The sequence below is a fragment of the Camelus ferus genome, chromosome 3, assembly GCF_009834535.1.
Source record: "Camelus ferus isolate YT-003-E chromosome 3, BCGSAC_Cfer_1.0, whole genome shotgun sequence".
Lineage (NCBI taxonomy): Eukaryota > Metazoa > Chordata > Mammalia > Artiodactyla > Camelidae > Camelus > Camelus ferus.
The window spans coordinates 53,824,680-53,843,980 of NC_045698.1; the positions used below are offsets into that span (position 1 = coordinate 53,824,680).

The window sequence follows — 19,301 nt, forward strand, 5'->3', positions numbered from 1 at the left end:
TTTACTCTTTACTTCCATGGCATCCACCACCGTTACACGAGCACCCCTTTCTCAGCTAATGCTTGTGGCTCTGTGAGGGATCTTATACAACCAGACGAAGGAAAAGAGAAAAGCTAAAGCTTGGGTTGTGGATAGGTCAGCTGAAAATGGCCTTGAAAGTCTGTGATAAGGAGAAATTCTCCCAATGGGTGGTTAATCAGGTCATGCACTTTGCCATCAACTTTGTGTGGGAAGAGAAGTGGTCTGAAGTTCAAATATATACAGATTTAACAGGATGTAGTGAGTCTTCTGGCTGGCATCAAAGACCTGAAAGGAAAAGAATTAGAAGTTTGGGGACAGCAAGGCCTGCATAGAAGCATGTGGAAAGACAAATAGGAGTGGGTCCCAAATGTGACAGTTGCTGCAGGATCCAGTAGAGAGATTTAAAGACTCTGGATTCTATTATTTTCTTCTGCAGAATGTTCTTCTTCTTCTTTTTTTTTTTTTTCCTAACAGGCAGTTTGCTTGACACTAAACCAAATCGACAAACTGACTGGGCCACTTTATTTCAGGTAAATGCCTGTCATTGGTCACCCCAGTGCTGACACAATGAGCATATGAACAAAATGACCATTGTGGCAGAGAAGGAGGCTACACACTGGCCCAACAGCATAGATTCATTCCTACTAAGACTGATGTAGGTATTGTTGTGCTAAACGTCCAGACTGATAGCAGCAGAGGTCAACACTGAGTCTTCACGTGGTACCATTTATTAAGGAGATCGATTGTCTTCTTTGTGACAGGTTTACTACTTTTACTCTTTCATTGGAAACAGCTGTCTCTAATCTGCAATTATGTTCATCCATTTAATTTTTTCAGTTTATTATACTTTTCAGTTCTAAAATGTCCATTTGGTCCTTTTTTAGAATTACATTTTTCTGCTGAGATTCCCCATCTGTGTTCTCATTATATCTTTTCCTTTGTCTTTGTACAGATTTTTAATAGCTGCTTTGAAATACTGTCTGCTAATTCCAACACCTGTGTCATATTTTCTCATGATTATGGCTCTAGTTTTCCTGCTGTTGCTTTTCTACTAATCTTACAGTGTAGACTGGACCAGATAATATAATTTAAAGAGGAGGTTCTGTGTTTTCCTTTGAAGAATGTTCATTTTTATTCTAATAAGCAGTTTATTTGGCCAGCTCAGTCTCTAAACTCTGTCTTCCTGTACTGGGTAGTAGCTGAAATCTTTGATCAGTATTTTCAGTTTTCTAGCTCTTACCTTTTTTCACAGGGTTCCTTGGAATTTTTCCTGTGTATGCATAGTTCAAGGGCTAGCTTGAAAATATTCTTACAGAGCGTGATTATTAATTTAATTGCTCAGAATGTTCCAGTTTAAGTATCTCATAATTTATTTAATTTGTACTCTATTGTTGGACACTTATTATTAATGATGCTACAAGCATTCTTGGACATCAGTCTTTGAATGTATTTTTAATGATTTCCTTAGTATAGATTCCTATATAAAAACCGGGAATAGTTTAAAGTCTGTGATACAAATTGCCAACCATCTCCACAAAGTCTGTAACCATTTTTATTTTAATCAGCACATTACACTTTCTAACTCTGGATTTTATTATTTAGAAACATTCAATTTGAAAAAATAGTCTTAATGTACTAATATGCATTTCTTTTTCATATTTACACTTATTTGTATCGTTTTTTGTTTTGTTTGTAGGCATATGAATAGTCTATTCCTTTCCCCACATTTCTATTAGGATATTTGGCTTTTTTCTTATTGATTTAGAAAACTTCTTTATTTATTAAATATGTGAATTGATCCTTTTATATTATCCAGTTTTTGCTTTGTGAGCGATGCCATCTTGGCTATATATGATAATTTGATCATTATTTTTTGATTAATATTATTAGGGCTTCCATCTTTGAGGTTTGCTCGATAAATTAAGTGCTAATAATTATTGCTGAATAGTTAGCACTTAAAATGTAAAAAATGAAACATTTCAAAGGCCTCTGTCATTTTTGTAATGTTATGAACTCAATGCTTCTGATTAAAAACCATCCATGCAACAGTGGTTCTTAGTTACTTTGATAAGTGTAACTGATTATTATCAATAAAAACCGGGCACAGTGTCATAAAAGACTTCCCCTCTTGAAAGGCAGTAATTTTTTCTTTATTTAGACATGTATTTTCTTTTATTCCCATTTTGGTAACTTGCCATGCAATAAAAACTGAGGTATTGAACAGCAAAATCTCTAACCTTAGCCTATTATTCCTATTTGTGCCTTCTGGAGCTACACGGGAGAAATCTAAAGTCTATCTCATTATACATATTTTTCCTGCTCATTTTTTTTTTTTGGCATAACCATGGTCCCTCTTTGACAGAGCACCTCAAAAAATTTCCTTGCATCAGCAGGGGAACTCTAACACTTGCTCAAGTCTTTGTGTCGAAGTATTCTCTTCTCTGCTAAGTGGTACTAACTAAGCCAGATATGAACAGCATACATTTTCATTAAACGTACTTTTTACACAAATGTGAATGTGGTTGGCAAATGGAAAATAAGTAAAACCAATGGGTGAAATGAGAAAGTGATGAAGATGGCAAGAAGTAAAAAGATTTGGGGAGTTTCCTGAGAAGTTGGAGGTTCCGGGTTAATTCAGGAGAGGGGAGGGTAGAATGGACATTGGAGTGGTGAGAAAGTTTAGTTGCCTTGCTGTAAGAGAAGGCTGTGACAATGGTGACTGAATTCACAGGTGTGCTCAGTCAGTGGCTCGAGGCTGCTCAGTGGGAATTAGAAGTTTCTCTGTATAGGTAGTAAACTTCTCTCTCTATAGGTAATAAATAAACAGGAGGATTGGGGACAGAGTGAAGCCAATCACATAGATCAAATGTAGTAACATCTGTGCCTTTCTGAAGTGGGAATACAAGAGGAAGACAGGCATTTGTATGAGAAGGTAACAAAACCTGGAGAGGAATCATTGCTTTTCCTGCAAGCCAGGGGTGATGACTTAAGCCACCATGTATTTTATGCTTCCCTTTTCATAAATTTCATTATGCCTGGTGAGCTCAGATCCCTTGGTTGATGAGTTTCTCTGTCCCAATTTTTATGTGATAACCTTTCAAAGATTTGAAGAATCACCAAATATACCAAGTTCTTTTAGCCATTCTTAAAATGACAGGTTTTCTGACCACCTTGGTACAGTTTAATTTGACTTACTTCTTTGTGAAATTTGGAAGCCGGACATAATGTATTTTTCCTGTTGTGGTAGAAAACCAGAGTAGGAGCCAGTTAAACTTTTACTCCTTGAGCTGAATTCTAAGCTAAATTCTTGTCCATTTAAATATGTTTAATAGAAGAATATATTCTGAGGCAGTTCTTAAACGCTAATACTGTAGCAGAGGGTGGATTTTATGCATGCTAATACTCTGTTTTATTCATAGTTTCAAATTTACAGTCTATGTGTTGGCTTCTGTTGGGACAAATCATTCAGCAAATTCTTGCATGGCATTGAAGCTTCAAAATACAACTCCTCTCTAAGCCTTTGGGAAAATTAGAAATCTTTTTATCATGACTAACAAACGACCGCAAAAAAAATCCACAAGAGCAAAACAACCAACAAACAACCACCATAATAAAAAACAGTATGACCTCTTCTTAATTACCAAGTACCCAATGTGTTGGTTCATAATCATAATGCATTCTTTTCTTTTTTCTCCCCATGCACTTTTATCTGAGAAAAGCAGTGGGGAGAAAGCAGGAGGAACACTCAAATTACTCAGTTCTGCAGAGCTGGAACAAGCCTGGTGTCCTAGGCAGACTAGAGAGGACTGGTTTCCTGGTGAGATCTGGCAGTCCCCACACCACAGTAACGACAAGACACACGTCATGCTTTTCAAGACACGCTGATGTGTGTTACTGCGTTTGATCTTCACCCTGGTGTTAGGAGGAAAGGTGGCCTTGTCTTCACTTGGTCCAAGAACAAACTGAGCACAAGAGGAACTTGCCAGAGTTCACACTGTGTCACTGGAGGCAGAACAGAATCCTGGTGTCACCTCTTCTAGCCTGGGGCTCTTTCTGCTGAACTACACTGCTTCATCAGATGTGACATGACTTTCTGAGGTTAGCTTGTACTGAAGCGAATGTGCCCACGGCAAGACCTCTGAATCTCAGAGTTCAAAAGGAAGTGAACCAAGATGGAGGGGGAAAGCCTTCAGCATCTCAGGTCTTTGTTCTTAAGAAGACCTGGAGGAAGTAGTTGGGAGATTTGACACATAACGACAAAGAATGAGCTTCAACATATAACCATGATATGAAAAGATGGAGTCTATAAAGTGGTTGGAAAATCTGTCTCCTTTAATTTGCACAAAATCTTCTTTGGAGCTAAAAGTACCCATGAGATAGAGCTGTGGTCAAGAAATGATCCCACTATACAAAAACAGTCACTGAGGGAGGAGAGTGAAATGCTTTCTCTTCTAGAGACCGATGGTGCTGGGTCCAGGATATAACGCTGCAGGCTTTTCTTGTTCAGTGAGTGCCACCCCCCTCCCCCGTCCCCCCGCTGGCATAGTGGTGACCAGATGCAGTGGGCAGAGAAGTCCCTTGTAAGTAACATTTCAATGTCAGGAAGTACAAAAGAGTAGGAGTGCCAGGGGGAGGAGGGGCGGAGATGGTATCAAGAAACATGAAGTATTTGCCCCTTTTTTATGCCCACCTTGCTGTTATTTTCAGCCTGTCTTCTCTTATCTCTCTCTCACACACGGCCAGGGCGACGGCAGCAAATCACATTTAGAGGATCTGTCTGTGCCTCTTGGGCTCAGGGGTGGGATCCTTTTCTCTTACGTGGGGGCCACTCACATGCCAGGAACATTTATTGAAGTTCCCGTGAATGTTAAAGATAGTCGTCAGGTTGGGTGAAGTTAAACCCCTGGGAGTGCAAATTAATATGAGGGCACATAAAGCTCAGTCTTACCACTGTATCAGATATTAGATATTTAAAATGTATTTCGTTTCCATGATACAGGCACTTACAGAAAGAAGAAAAGGGAAAAGGGAGAAAGAGGAGGAGGCCATGAATCATAGCAAGATTGACATGAGCATGGACTTTGTTATTGCTTTGAAAATGCACCATAGAGGAGAATTGCTGTCCATGGTTTTCATCCATCTGTGCATCCAGAGACACTTGGAGTCTCCCTTCTGACTGGGATTGATGGTCATGGCAACCTGTGGGGCTGCTGAGGGAGAAATAGGCTCTGGGAGGCAGAGGGCCACTCAGTAGTGTTATTCACATTCCTGGGGGCTAGGAAGCCCAGACGCCAAAGCCCAGGTGGAGATGAAGAGCTTTGCCCAGCTTTAGAGCATGCTCTGGTCCCAGAGGCACTGCCACTCCAGGCTGCTGTTATCATGATCACTAGCCCCATGTCCGTAAGACACCAAGCCGGGAACATTTGGGAGGCATCCATTTCTTTATCCATCCAGTGTTTGAGGTGCAGGGTCAGAAATCTTGTGGCCAGAGAGGAGAAGACCATGGCGAGTTCCGGTAGGGCGGCTCCCAGCCCTCCCAGACAGGGGCCAAGTGCAGGAGGAGGACTCGAGGAGGAATTTCTGCCCCAAAGGCTGCAGAGAGGGTTGGTTTTAGTTCTCTTAATCTAAAACTGAAAAATTTCAACAACATATGCAATAATTAAAAACCCCGAAGTACCATCAAAGTAATAATACATATGGCACAGTAATAAGACGTAAAAAAGAGATTATTTTTCTGCCATGTACTTTAAGAAAATCCACAGTGGTTTTTAATTTTCTTTTGAACATCACTGACTTGACCAACATCATTTACTTTCTCTGGGTATATAAGTAGTAGTATAAAGACCTAGACATAGTTTTAACGATGGATATCTTTATTGTTGATTATCTAACTGTATGTGTTTATTGTAAATGGCTCAAACAGTTTAAAAATGGAATGGGCATATTTTTGTTGGCTATATAGCTATATGTGTTTATTGTAAATGATTCAAACAATCCAGAAATGTGGCAAGTGGATGTGGTCCTGTAATACCATCCCCCAGCAGTTGCCACTCTTAGGCCTATAAACTTGTTTCTAACTTGCAGAAGCTTAAGGACCAGAGTTTTGAGTGAGCTTGTGTTCTCATATTGGGTTACATTTGTTCTTTCTGCAAAAACACATAGCATAAACAGCAGCAAACTCATAATAAAAACCAGACAATTGAAAAATGAAAATTCATATAAAGCTACAATAGATACCAGTAAGACCCTGAACATTTAAATTTACTAAATCTGCTCGTTACGTTGTCTTTCTGGCATTTTATGGTCAATGTAGGTAAGAGGAAGGACCCTTTGGTGAACCTGCCAAACTATAGTGCCTGTTCTTATTGCTCTTCTAGTGGGTTGTGAAAATAATCATAATGTTCTATCTTTCATCTTATGATAAAACTATATACTTGATAGCTTTAGGAGTCTTTTAAAATCTTTTCTCTGGATGTCTACCTTGATTATCATGTGTGGCTGTTTGAAGCAAATTTATTAGGTTAATTATAGCTCATGTTTCTTTACTGATGATCATTTATTCACCAAACATTGTTGGGATTGGTGTGTGCCCAGCACAGTGCTAGGATCAAGGGTACAAAAGGACAAGTCCTGCAGAGAGAGAGACACGTGCGTGGACACTCTAAAGCTATGTGAGCATTGTGCACGGGGTTACTGAAACATAGGAGAGAGTGACTGCTTTTTGCCAGAAGGTGCCTGGGAAAGATTCTTAGAGAAATTGATGCTTCCTGATGAGTCACGAAAGTTCAGTAAGAATTTGCAGGTGGAGGAGGGACTAGAGGTGAAGAAAATCATAGAGATACATTGAGAGAGAAGGGAATTAACATTTGTGAAGTGCCTTTGGGATGCCAGGCACTGCATGTCAGTTGATTCAATCCTGGGAGGTCTATATCATTGTCCTCATTTTGCCCACGAGGAGACTCAGTCTCAGAAGGTTACATGACTTGCCCAAGGTCTCCTAACTCGAGTTACCACACTTGGAGGAGTCAGGATTCACATCCAGGTCTGATGACTCCCAAGACCCAGCTCTATCAGTAGCATGAGGCTGAGGAAAGAGCTTGTCTTCTTGGGGGAGTGACAGGTTGATTGGCTGGAGCGTGGCGTACATCGGAAGAAAAAGGCAGAAATGAGGTTAAAAACGGAGAAAGAGGCCAGTTTGTGAAGGGTATTTTCAGCCTGCACAAGATTTGCTCTTTAGAAGTTTACGAATACCAGCGAGGGTTTGTAAACAGACACAAAAGCTCAGATTTATCTTTTAGAAAGAACTCTGGCCACACTGTTTGGGCTGGAGGGAGTTGGGTAAGATTGTAGGCAGGATTGCAGATTTATCCTCACTATACTTAGATGTGCAAAGAAAATATTTTTCTGAAGTTGACCGGACTTTCTCCTTTAGACCCCCTCTTCACTTAATAAGTGGAGAAAAAAGAACGTGCATTTAGCTGAGAGTAGTAAATTCAGTCTGCTCCAGTCATGTAAAAGGCAATTCATTCTTTTTTCTGTGCCTCACTAAGATGGTGACTCAGTAAGGGGTGGCTCACACGTCCTTGAGATCGTGTGTGTGTGTGTGTGTGTGTGTGTGTGTGTGTGTGTGTGTGTGTGTGTGTGTGTGTGTGTGGCTGGCGGGCGGTCCTTGCTGGTGCTCACTGGGGTCTGGCATTACTCTGGCTTCACCGCAGTTGCCTTTTGGCATCTGTTGCTGAAGTGTGCGGCTGCTGTGACTTGTAGTCCATTCTCAGGTCAGTCAGGGCCTGGTTGCCCATTTTGCTTACATAAAACCACCATGGCTCTTTCTGGGGTTTGATACCTGCCCCCACAAGAGGTCTGTTAGCCCCCTGCCCTCCCCAGTCCTCCATGGTAGTCTTGGGGATGTCCACCCCACTTGGAAGCTAGGGAGGCTCTGGATAGACCCTTTCTTTACTTAAGTGGTGTGCCACCAGTTTTATTGATTTACATGATACGGTCACTACCCAGGGGTCACCACTTCATGTTGTCCTGAGGGTAAGGGTTGGGGAAGAGGCCATTCTGTGAGATGACCTTCTCTAGGGCTCCAAAGGGAAGGTGGTACAGAGGCTTCTCAGTTTTTGGCTTTGTCATCTGCTGTTTTAAATCCTCACCCTTCCTGGGACTTTAGGCCCAAGTGGGAAGGAGCTGTACCATATGTGTCTCTGCTGCCTTCTGCTTTCTCTGTCGACTTCGGCCACTCCTCTCCACCTTTCTCCTTGTGTTCCCAACTCACTGAGACTTCCCCTAGGTCTTCCGGTCCTCCTTCCAGAGAGGCTGTTAACCTCCCACTTTGGGCTGTAGTAGCAGCCGGGATATAAGGAAGGAGAGAGATGAGCTGTGAGATTAAAGCTACCTCAACTGGAAAGTATTTCAAACCTGTTGTATCTGTCATCCGTGACAGAGCTGATACAGTAATCTAGTGAGGGATAAAAGCCGGAAGAGAGTCAGGGGGAGCAGTGGTGAAACCAAACGTGGGGCTGATAAGAGGAGGAAGTTGAGGGTTTGGGGTTCCTAGCTGGGGCCCCTGCTGGATAAAGACACACGTGGCAGAGAAAGCACAAGGGGAGAAGGAATAGATGTGAGGGCAGGGGAAGGAGGATGAGCATTAGGGGGTGGGAGGGAGGGAAGGAAGGTGATGAATGAATTCAGTCTTGGACATGATTGAAGTGCTGGCTAATGGGAGAAATATGGGGCTCGCACCGGGAGAGGATCTGCCTGGAGAAACAGATTTGGGACCAGATGAAACTATCCAGGGAGAAAAAGAAGGGAAACTCACTGCCACTGTAGATGCTGCATGTAAAGACATAAACAAGGTCATCACTGTTTTAATTCTTCCTTGTACTTGATGATAACCCAGTACTTTGGAACTTCTCCTCTCGTTTCCTGCTGTGGGGCAGGTCAGAGGTCACAGAGTACCATCGAGGGTGACCGCTGATGCTTTTGGTTCCCAAGGGGACCTCTGAAGCCTCAGGTCCTACACGAAGATCCATGGCATACTGAGCTCATATCAGAATGAGGCCAGAATGCACAAAGAAAACTTTTTGATGGGTGGCTTAAGTTGAATAATTTGCAGGTACATGGAGAGGTGGTGTTTGATTATTTGTGGTCGAGCAGAATTTGTTAAGCAAAGTCCTGGATACGTAACCTGTACTTCTCAAAACTGTCCGTCACTGTTAGGCCCGAGACATGGGCTAACTTTTGGATGTACTCTGCTAGTATGACTACCTTGCTGGTTTTTAAAGGTGGCTTTTAATTGGGTTCCCGAGCAGCGGCTGCTGTTGAGGTGCTGGTTGCAGCCTTGGGACATCAGATTCATTAAGTATTTCCTCTTCCTGGACTGGGCATCTGCCCTTGGATGGTAGCCAGCAGCTTCTGAAATGCCATCACTTATAGGATTGCCCTTTAAGCCACTGATCTGTTATTTGGTTGAGTTTTGACTCTTTTCCTCTCAAATTTAAATGGAGCTTCACTGAATATAGTGCTAAGCTGAATTTTTCCCATTCTCAGTGGCATTTCCCCCTAGTTCATAGCAGTTAGGCTTCTGGCTAGACAAGAGGTTTAAGGATTAAAGACAGCTTGTCATTTATGAGGCTCAGGACTGTCCGTGAGGAAGGGCGGTGGATTATCTGAGGTGTGTCCTCATTTGGCTGATGATTTATGCACAGGTAACATGAGAAATCTCTTAGCCAATTTTTTCCTTGTTTGTAAAATTGTGCTGAAAATGCTAGGATTTTTTGGAATCTATCTCTAGGATTATTGCCCTGAAGTTTTTTTTTTTTTTTAATTGAAGTATAGTTGGTTTATAATATATTAGTTACAGGTGTACAACATAGTGATTCAATATTTTTTATAGATTAAAAGCTTTTGTCCTGAGGTTTTTAATTCATTTGAAGAAAATGAGTATGTAACAGTCACATTGAATACTCAGAAGTTTGGGGGGAGCAGTGGGAAGGTAGGATGTCAGAAAGAACTTGGATTTTGTCTTTGGTTTTCCGTCTCAGAGCAGCTGTGTGGTGCTGGTTCTTTTTGTGCCCCAGGATGAAGTCTTAGGCAGGCCTGGTGTATTTGCTGATCATTCTCATAAAAAAAAAGTCCTCCAGTTATATTTCCTTTCCAGACAGTCTCAGTTTGGTAATTAATACGTCTAGCCTCCAGTAGACTGGTTTAAAGTGACAGCTTCTCCTGTCCCTGGCTCAGATTCTAGATTCTCTTTGTCAAATTCCACCCAAAGTAAACCTGTTGGTCATTTTATTGGAAAACATTAAAATGACAGATTAATTTACTCTTTAGAGGTGATACATTTATTTTCTTAAGTTCTTCAGCTATTTATATTTCTTTGCTATTATTGCAAATGCAGTGTTTTCAAAGTTAAGTTTCCTATTTGTTGATACTGTACCAAAGTGCAATAGATTTTTGTACAGTGATTTTATATCCAGCAATTTTGTTGGATGTTCTTAATAGTTTTTCAGTGAATTTTTTATATAGACACTTACATCATCTGTGCAAAATGATTTTTTCCCTTGTTTTCCATTTCTTTTTTCCTTTATTTTTCTATGTTGCCCTCCAGACAGAATTGGTTAATAGAAGTGATGATAATTGCTGTTTTTTCCTTATTTTTGATTTGAGAAGGTTTGCTTATAATAGTTCATCATTAGGTAAAATGTTTGTGGTATGTGTTTGGTGGATATCATTTACCAGGCTCAGAAATTTCTCTTTCTGGCTTGCCAGGCATTTTAATTGTGTGTTTGTGTAGGATTTTATCAAATACCTTTTCTGTATCGGAGATACTGTGAGTTGAATCTCATTGAGGGGTGATAAGATGCAACCTGTGGTATCTTCTAGTGCAGAGTCAATGCCAAGTGGACTGGGAGTGTTATTATTACATTTTGAAATATGATTTATGTGATGTGAATGCATTTTGTAAATATATACCCTTTGTAGAAAACTACTGTGTTATGTTGTTGTGCTTGAAAAATAAAACGTAACTTTTTGTTTTTCTTTCCAGTATTACTTTACTGTTCTTTTTGGCCACGAGGGTCAGAAACCACTAGAGCTGCGCTGTGAGGAGGAGCAGGATGGTAAAGAGTGGATGGAGGCCATTCACCAAGCCAGGTATGGATGCAAATCCTCGGTGTGATCCTAGGTTGTCTGGGTGTTGCATTGGGGGTTCACCATTGGTGGTAGTTTCGGAAGAACTTGCAATTCCAAAATGTGTTTCCTCTTGGTACCGCCTTCTTAGTCCTGTGTGAGATGATTCTTTGTGCTTTCTGTGGATATATATTCTAGCTAAAGATAAAAGGTAATAGATAGAATAAAAATAATGAAAATTATTGAACACAGGAATTGTTCCTACGTGCCAAGCACTGTTCTTAGTGCTTCTCAGTTAAGGAATTTGTTAAATGTATTGATTCACTTATCCTCTCAACAGTCTGTGAGAGGCATATCATAATTACCCCTCTTTTACAGAGAAGGACTCTGAGGCCTGGGAGGTTGGTTTACTTGCCTGAGGTCGCACCGCTAGTGAGTGGCAGAGCTGGGACACGGACCCAGCCGAGCCTGCACTTGTAAGCCCTGCCCTGTGCAGCCTGGTTACTGGGAAAGGTGACGCCAGCCTCTCCCTAGGGAAATAGAAGAGTGTGCTTCTGCTTCCTCCTGAGAAATACTAGGGATGTGGAAATGAGCACACTCAACCTAAATGGGAATGAGAAGTCCAAAAGGGATGCAGGCAGACCCCTCTCTTTTATTTTTCATACTCAGTTCTGTAGTCCTGTCCATTTTTGGTTCTAATGGCCCCATGCTCGCCTGTCCTGCCCTTAACCCAGGCTCTCCTCACTCCATGTCTCTGCTCAGATCCCTGGTGATTCAGAGCAAAACTCAGGCTGGGACACATTACTTTTTCTTTACTGGACATGACTCCCTACCCCCAGCTTCTCCTAGAAGTCCATTCACCCACTCTCGGACACTCCCCGACAAGTCAGTGCCCACTGGCCCCCTTCTCTGAATGGCTGAAGCGCTTGCCGTACCACATGTGGAATGTTTAACGGTTTGAGACAATTCAGGTTATTTTTTACATACTTCATGTGTTGGATTCTGTTTCCTGAGCTGGATTGATGCTCCTTGAGAGTGAGGAGGAGGATGAGGGCACAGTCATTTCTGAATATGGCACAGTGCTGATTCTGTAGCAGATCATCAGGAAATGTTTTCAGATTGATTATAAAGAGAATAAGGTGTTTGTCAACGGTGAGTTTAGGATGGTTTTTGAACCCTGGAGACTTTTTTCCCTTCTCTGCTCTTCTTTCTTCAGCTACTTTACATTGATCACCTGCTCCCTGGCAGGCAGCATGCTAAGTGCATTACATACTTATCTTTTTTTATTCCTCCTGACTACCCAGTAGAGTATTATTAACTCCATTTTACAAATGAGAAAACAGAGGTTAATGACGATTAAGCAGATTGGCCAAAGTTGTTCAACGGCCGGGCTGGGATGTAAAACCAGATCTCCCTGACTTGGGAACCTTCAACCAGTGTCTCTTGTGCTTCTCTTCATTACTGTCTCTTTTTTTTCTTTAGTCTTTCCCTCTTCTATTACTTTTTCTCTTCCTCTAATTCAAAGATGAAAATGGATTAATGTGAAGTCAGAGCTGAGAGTAGTTTGTTTGTGAAAAATTTCAGTTCCTTTTCTTTCCACCCCTCCAAAATGTTTCTCTGAGATGCACAGTGTCGGTGACCAAATACTGCTCTCCAAGGGGGCCTCCGAGGGCAGCTTGCCAACATCGTGATCCAGGCACACTGTTCGGCTGTCTTCGCTCTCGGTGTCTCTACTTGAGGGTGTTGCTCCAGACTTAGGACTAATGCAGACTGACACACTGTGGAGGAAGATCAGGTCTTCAAAGGTGACAGAAATATCAAGCTGGCAAGGTAGAGCCCTTGGGTCATTTCCAGACACCATCTTTGTGACTATTTCTATTCCTTTCTACCTGGGAGTTAAAATGAAGTAAATAATTTAAAACATGTGTAATTGCTCATCTATTTCATTTCAGAAGAGCCAGACATCGCTAGTAGCCTAAATGCCTTTGTAGTTGCCAAGCAAATATTGTGGTGAACCAAATAGAGTATGAATTACTTTAAAAGTGGTAAAATTTCAAGTAAGAGGTGTTTTTGTATACCATGAAAATTTTGCCATATTTATGGAATTAGGTCAGTAACTGTTTGGTGTTGATTGACATACGTTCAATCCAAGGCTTGCATGATCTTGTCAGGAAACCACTGACATAGATTCTAAAACCATAGATTTTAGAAATCACTTTAGTGGCTTAGGTAATCGAATGGTGAAAATTCTCTTCTCTTTTGGCTTTGAATATGTGGTTAATAATTGATCTTTTTTCCTGATGTCCTGACTTTTGGTCCATTAGATTTGCTTTTCCTTTGACTTAAGGTCCAGGACTGGGTTCTTTGATGATTTCCTTTTAATTTGACTGCTTTATACCTGAGTTCTCATCTTTGACTTTTTGCATTGAGATGCTTCTTAAATTTTTATTTTCTAAATCAGGGAAGATAATAACTTTTTTATTGAAGTTTCATTAAGTTGAGTTTTGGGTGTAAACTTGGGTCTGTGAAATTCATCCTAACTTTGTTTAGACATGAGCAGAGCCAGAAGGTTAATGAAGCTGATTCAGAGATAGGATTTGTCAGCCACTTTTGTGTGGCCTTGTGCTAGTTAAACAGCTGGTTGGTTGACTAAACACTTTGCCTTTAGAGGACGGTCTGATGGCATTAATTTGGTCCTGCTGCCTTTTTAATGGACAATGTTCAATAATTGTGGTTTTATTCATCCCTCTTTTTAAGTCTGAGCTTTGAATTAACTGATGACTATTTTAGCCTGAGACTAGTTCTTTTCTGAGCTACAGATCCTTCTGCAGATACTACATAGAAACAGGGACTGCGCAGAATCCTTCTCTTGATCATTGCTCTTTTCCTGAAATGTTTCTCGGTACTGGCCTGGATGTTCTATCTTTGGTACATGAAAATCACATCCTTGAGGCTGGCTTTTGTACCTCAGAGCTAAATCTACTTGCCCCAATTTGCCTTCAGAGGATCTTTAGGTCATTTTCTGGCATGTCAAGTTGCATGTTTTCTTCCTGAGAAAAGACATCTTTGTGGAAATTAACATTCTCATTTTGAAGCTTTGACCTGGCCCAAGAAGCTTATTTTACAGTTTTGCTTGAAATTGTTCGAAACTACATTTCTCAAAACTGGCACATTTAAAATATCACTTCATCACATATTACTGGCACCAGTTCATGGGAAGCTGCTAGCAAGGCTCAGTCTTGTTTTTGTCTGGATGAGGTAAGGCCAGAATATTTTAATAGTAATGAAGTCTGTGCTGTTCTATAAATGGTTTGCTAGTTGGGTATGGAACCTTGGACATTTCCAATAACCTAATGTTTCTTTGTTCTCGTGGCCATATCTGTCCACCATGGTTGACGTAATTGTAGACGTTAGGACAGTCAAAAACACTGATCCAGGTGGTTGTGGGTCTTTCGGGCTCACTGGCTGAAAAGACGTCCACATCAGTGTTCTCCACGTTTCATCTGCTGGAGCCCTAGTCAAGGGGAGCCTCGGCAATCAGAAGGTAGTCATGGCCTGGAAGAGGAGCCAGATGTACGAGGTACCAAGGCTCTTCCCATTCTGGCCTGAGCATAGGACCTGAAAAACCTGGTCTGTGACAGTTGGGAAGAGAAGTAGGTGGAGGGTGTCCCAGAGTAGGAAGGGGTAGACTTCAAAGGAACTTGTGACCACCTGGATGTGGGCAGTATTAGACCAGGGTGGCATCTCACACATCTCTCAGGTCCCCAGCTTGAATGGTGTCACTTCCTGGGAGGAGAGATGATGAGTGAGAGCAGGGCTGTGGGGTAGAGATGACGAGCGCTGGCAGGAAGGGCTTCTGCAGGAAGTTGGAGGGTGTGATCTCCTGGAAGGGGCAGTTGGGAACCACGCACACTGGTGGCTCTCCCTGCGCCTTGGTATGTAAGGTGTGAGAGAATGAGGGTCAGGGCTGCGTGGAGAATGTTACGCCTGCTGTCCACACCAAGGGGAGTGTGGTTTTTTGCTCACCCTGCAGAGCTCTGGCTTATACTTTCAGTGTTTGAGACCGTCCTACTGCCAGCTTTCCAACTTCTCCAACTGAAACTCAACACCCTACCTCAGTGCTCTTTCCCCCCTTTGCTGTGTGCCTGTGGCAGGTGGCTCTTAGGTTTTCCTCAACAGGGAGGGTATTTGCAAGAGAACAAGGAATTGGGCGTATGCTCCCATCCCATAAAGCTCACGTCGGCTTTAGTTCGGCTTGACATAGCCCTTTCCCTCACCCTGCCAGTTTTGAACTTGATGAGTGGAGAGATTTAATCCTCTAGATAAGATTTTTCAATTAGGCCTGTCTTCTTGTTCACTAAAGAAAGCTCTAATCCAGCCTTTTGGGTCTGCTTTTATCTGTAGTCTTTTTGATTACATGTGCCAGGGGCAGCGTGCTGTTCATAGTCTCTCTCTCCCTCTCTTTCCTTCTCAGTCTCTTCCCCACTTCCCCCAGCGCGCATGCGCGTGCACACACATGCACATCCCCATGGTAACTACACCAAACACAAATGCTTGTAACCTCATTCTCTTTACTTGGATAGAGGCTTAATTTAGAGCAAAGTATGTAATACAAAATCTGTCCGACACTAAAGGCCACTGTGTGTATCATATCATCCCCATAAAATCAGCACGTGGTAGAATGTGCAAGGAGCAATCCCTCACAAATCAGAAGAGAGATTACATAGAAAAGCTGAAAATGCTTTATGTATCCCAGCAAAACCACAGGGCTAGAAAATCATAAATGAGCAGTGATGCTATAGCCCAAAGCAATCCCAAGGCCATGTTTTGTATTCTTCTTATAACAGTAAGACTACCCCTGTTAAAAAGTTTGTTTGAGATCCTGTATTTCTTTACTAAGAACGTCTGTCAGGCTTTTGCCTCCAGATTTGCCACGATGAAAGAGACTTCAGCATTTTTTTCCTTAGAGTTTGAACAGTGCAACACAAAAGAAAAGGGGTGCTATGTTTGTGGACTGTGAAAGACTGGCTTGGTTGATGGTAGAACTTGTTCTCTATAGGGGAAAGTTAGGCTTGAACTGTCTTTAAACAAAAATTTTTTTTAATGGAAGTGTAGTTGATCTACAGTGTTAAGTTTCGGGTGTACAGCAAAGCGATTCAGTTATACATTTATGTGTGTGTGTGTGTATATATATATATTCAGATTCTTTTCCATTATATGTTATTTCAAGATAATGAATATAGTTCCCTGTGCTATACAGTAGGTCCTTGTTTGAACATTCTTATTTTCAGCCCTTTGTTAATACTTTTACCTGTCGGTTATCTTTCCTGGTCCTCACAGAGTTTTTGCTTCAAATACCTGGCTCCTTCCTTCAGCATCTGGCTTACAGTGCAGTGCGACCTGTGTCTTCCCTCACGGAGCAGATGGTTCACATCCTCATATGCACATGGGCTCCCCTGCAGGAGGGGTCCCCCAGGACCATCTCTGATGCAAGGAAGATCTCTACCCTGAGCCTCTTCTCTCCCTCATCCCACTCACCTTGACTTTTTCCTTGCGTTCTTTGATGCTCTTTAGTCTCTCCCTTCTTCAAATAAACCAGAAAAGCCCCTCTTGTGGCCCTGCACCCTCCTCTAGCTGCCGGACTACAGGGAGAAATGGTTTTGTGGTTCTCCCTCTAGTCCCAGCCCCTGCTCCCTTCTCAGCCCTTGGCGATACGTTTCTGTCTCTACCCCATTGAAGCGGCTGTCACCTGAGTCAGCAAGGACTTTCCAAGCTTTTCTTTCCTTATATAACCTCAACTTTCCATTTATATTTAATACTTATTTTTGAATGACTCAAGTAATACATATAAATACACGTCTAAAAAAGAAACTCCAAACAATGCAAAAAGGTGGAGAGTGAAAGTTAGTTTCCATTCATATCCTCCCTCCCTCCCCTGACATTCCCCAAGCTCACTTACAGCCTAAAGGTATTTACTAGTAACAATCTGTTTAGTTTTCCTACGTATTTGCATATGCGTAGATAGATAGATAGATTATATGGTTACATACTCTTTATTTACTACTCACATAATTCTCAACTTCCCTTTTATAATGATATGGGGAGTTTTGTGATATTTTTTTTGACATCTTTGCATTTGGGTCGCTATGACCCAAATCTTTTCTTGAAATTCTCTCTTACTTCTATGACACCACTCACTCCTGATTCTCCTTCTACTCCTTTGATCATTTTTCTCATCCCCTTTCACTGCCCCTCATGTTCTGTCCTTTTCCTTTATATGTCACTGCTCTGCAGGCCCCTCTTCTCTCCTTACCCGACGTCCACTCCCCAGGCTTCTGCCGCTTGGGTGGAGCCTCCCTCCCTCTGCCGGGTACTGTGCTGTGTGCACCATGTACTCTTTTCATGTAAAAGTCACAACAGCTTGTGAAGTAGGTGGTGCTCTCCCCGCTGAGTCTGAGGTCTTAGAGGGATGAAATAACCTCCTGAGGGCCACCGATCTAGAGATAGCAGAGCTGGAGTTCAAATGCAGGTCAGGCCTGTGCACTCTCCTGGGTGCTCAGAGTTACCTGATACTCAGTAAGTCCAAAACCAAACTCATTTTTCTCAAACTGGCTTCTTGCCCCCTTCTTCCTTCCTAAGGAACAGTTGCTCACTCAAGACAGCGGGATGTCACCTTGCACCCTCCTCACTGTTCACATCCAGTCAGCTGCACTTGTGGATTTGACCCCTGGAACATCTGGTCTCCAGGGCTCTCCACGTCGACAGCGGTTGCCTGGGCTACTTATTGCTCAGGTGCATCACCTGTCTCTCATCCAAATTTTCCTTCTTCTAATCTATCCTCCACACGATTACCAGAATGCCCTTTCTGAAGAAAACATCTGGTCTGCTGGAAGAACTCCAGGGTTACGTTTAGTTATTTTAGTTATTAAATTCAATTTTCTTCTTATTGTAGAAAAATTTAAACAGGGTAGAGAGAACAGTATAATGGTCTCTCATGTTGCTTTTAAGAAAAAAATTATTTGTTCCTTCAGCTGATATTTACTACCTCCCCACTGAGTTCTGGGGTGCAGTGAGCCAGTCCGAGCAAGGACGGGACCCTCCTGAGCTGAGCTTTGTGATCCTCTCCTGCCACCCCCTCCCCTTGTGCCCTGGGCGCCAGCTGTAGCACCACAGACAGGAATTCTAATGTGCGGGGATGTCCCTTAAGCCTAAGTAACTCCAACTCATCTTTCAGGACTCAGCTCTCAGACGTCTGCACCGGCTTCCCGGATCCTCTTCCTCCCCGTCTAGGAAGGGCTTACCATTCCCTTCTGTGAGTCCCCTCTGTAACCTCTTATTTCTCTCAAAGCACCTATGGGATTATTGCATTGATTTGCTTGCCTGCATCTCTCTGTCAGCCTGAATTCCTTCAACATCGGCATGTCCTGCTTGTCTCTTATCCCCTGCTCCTGGCTTAGTGCCAAATTGCTTTTCAGAATTGTGTGTCCAGCTTTACTCCACGAAGGCATGAGAAAGCTGGAATTATTGTTTAAAAATCATTATTATATTGATGAGTGGAAAATGGTATCTTGGTGTAATGAGCATTTCTTTGACTATTGGTGAGATTGACAATTTTTTCTGTTGTTATTGTTAGTCTCTGTTTCCTATATGAATTTTTATTTCGTGTTTGTTTCCCCATTTTTCCTGTTGGTGTTTTTCTTATCAATTTGTGTATGAGCTCTTTGTATGACAAAGATATTATCTGTCTTTTGTATTTGTTGTAAATTCCCCTATGTCTTTTTTTTGTCTTGTACTAACATCTGTGGCATTTTTTGACAAGAAGAGTTTCTGAATTATAATGCAGTGAAATTATTGCTTTTGGGGGGAGGTTGTTCTATTGCTCTTTAAGAACATTATTATTTAACAAATTGAGATATAATTCACATACTATAAAATCCACCATTTTAAAGTGTACAATTTAGTGGTTCTTGGTATATTCACAAAGCTATACAATCTAATTCTAGAACATTCTCAACATCTAAGAAAGAATGTCCATGCCCATGTCCATTAGCAGTTACTCCCTTTTCCCCGATTCCCTCAGCCCTCATCAACCGCTAATCTACTTGCTGTCTCTGGATTTGCCCATTCTGGACACTTCATATAAATGGACT

At 41.9% G+C, this 19,301-nt stretch overlaps 1 protein-coding gene across 6 annotated transcripts in view; it reads left to right on the forward strand.

Moving 5' to 3' along the window:
• RASGRF2 (Ras protein specific guanine nucleotide releasing factor 2) overlaps window positions 1–19,301 on the forward strand; it is a 208,639-nt gene that overhangs the window by 46,988 nt on the left and 142,350 nt on the right. For 5 of the 6 annotated variants that reach the window (XM_032475303.1, XM_032475309.1, XM_032475318.1 and 2 more), the window contains exon 2: window positions 11,069–11,175. In XM_032475303.1, coding sequence (XP_032331194.1) covers window positions 11,069–11,175 — 107 coding nt within the window. Of the gene's footprint in view, window positions 1–11,068; window positions 11,176–19,301 lie in introns of those variants that run through there. The other variant, XM_032475338.1, reaches the window with a different exon arrangement.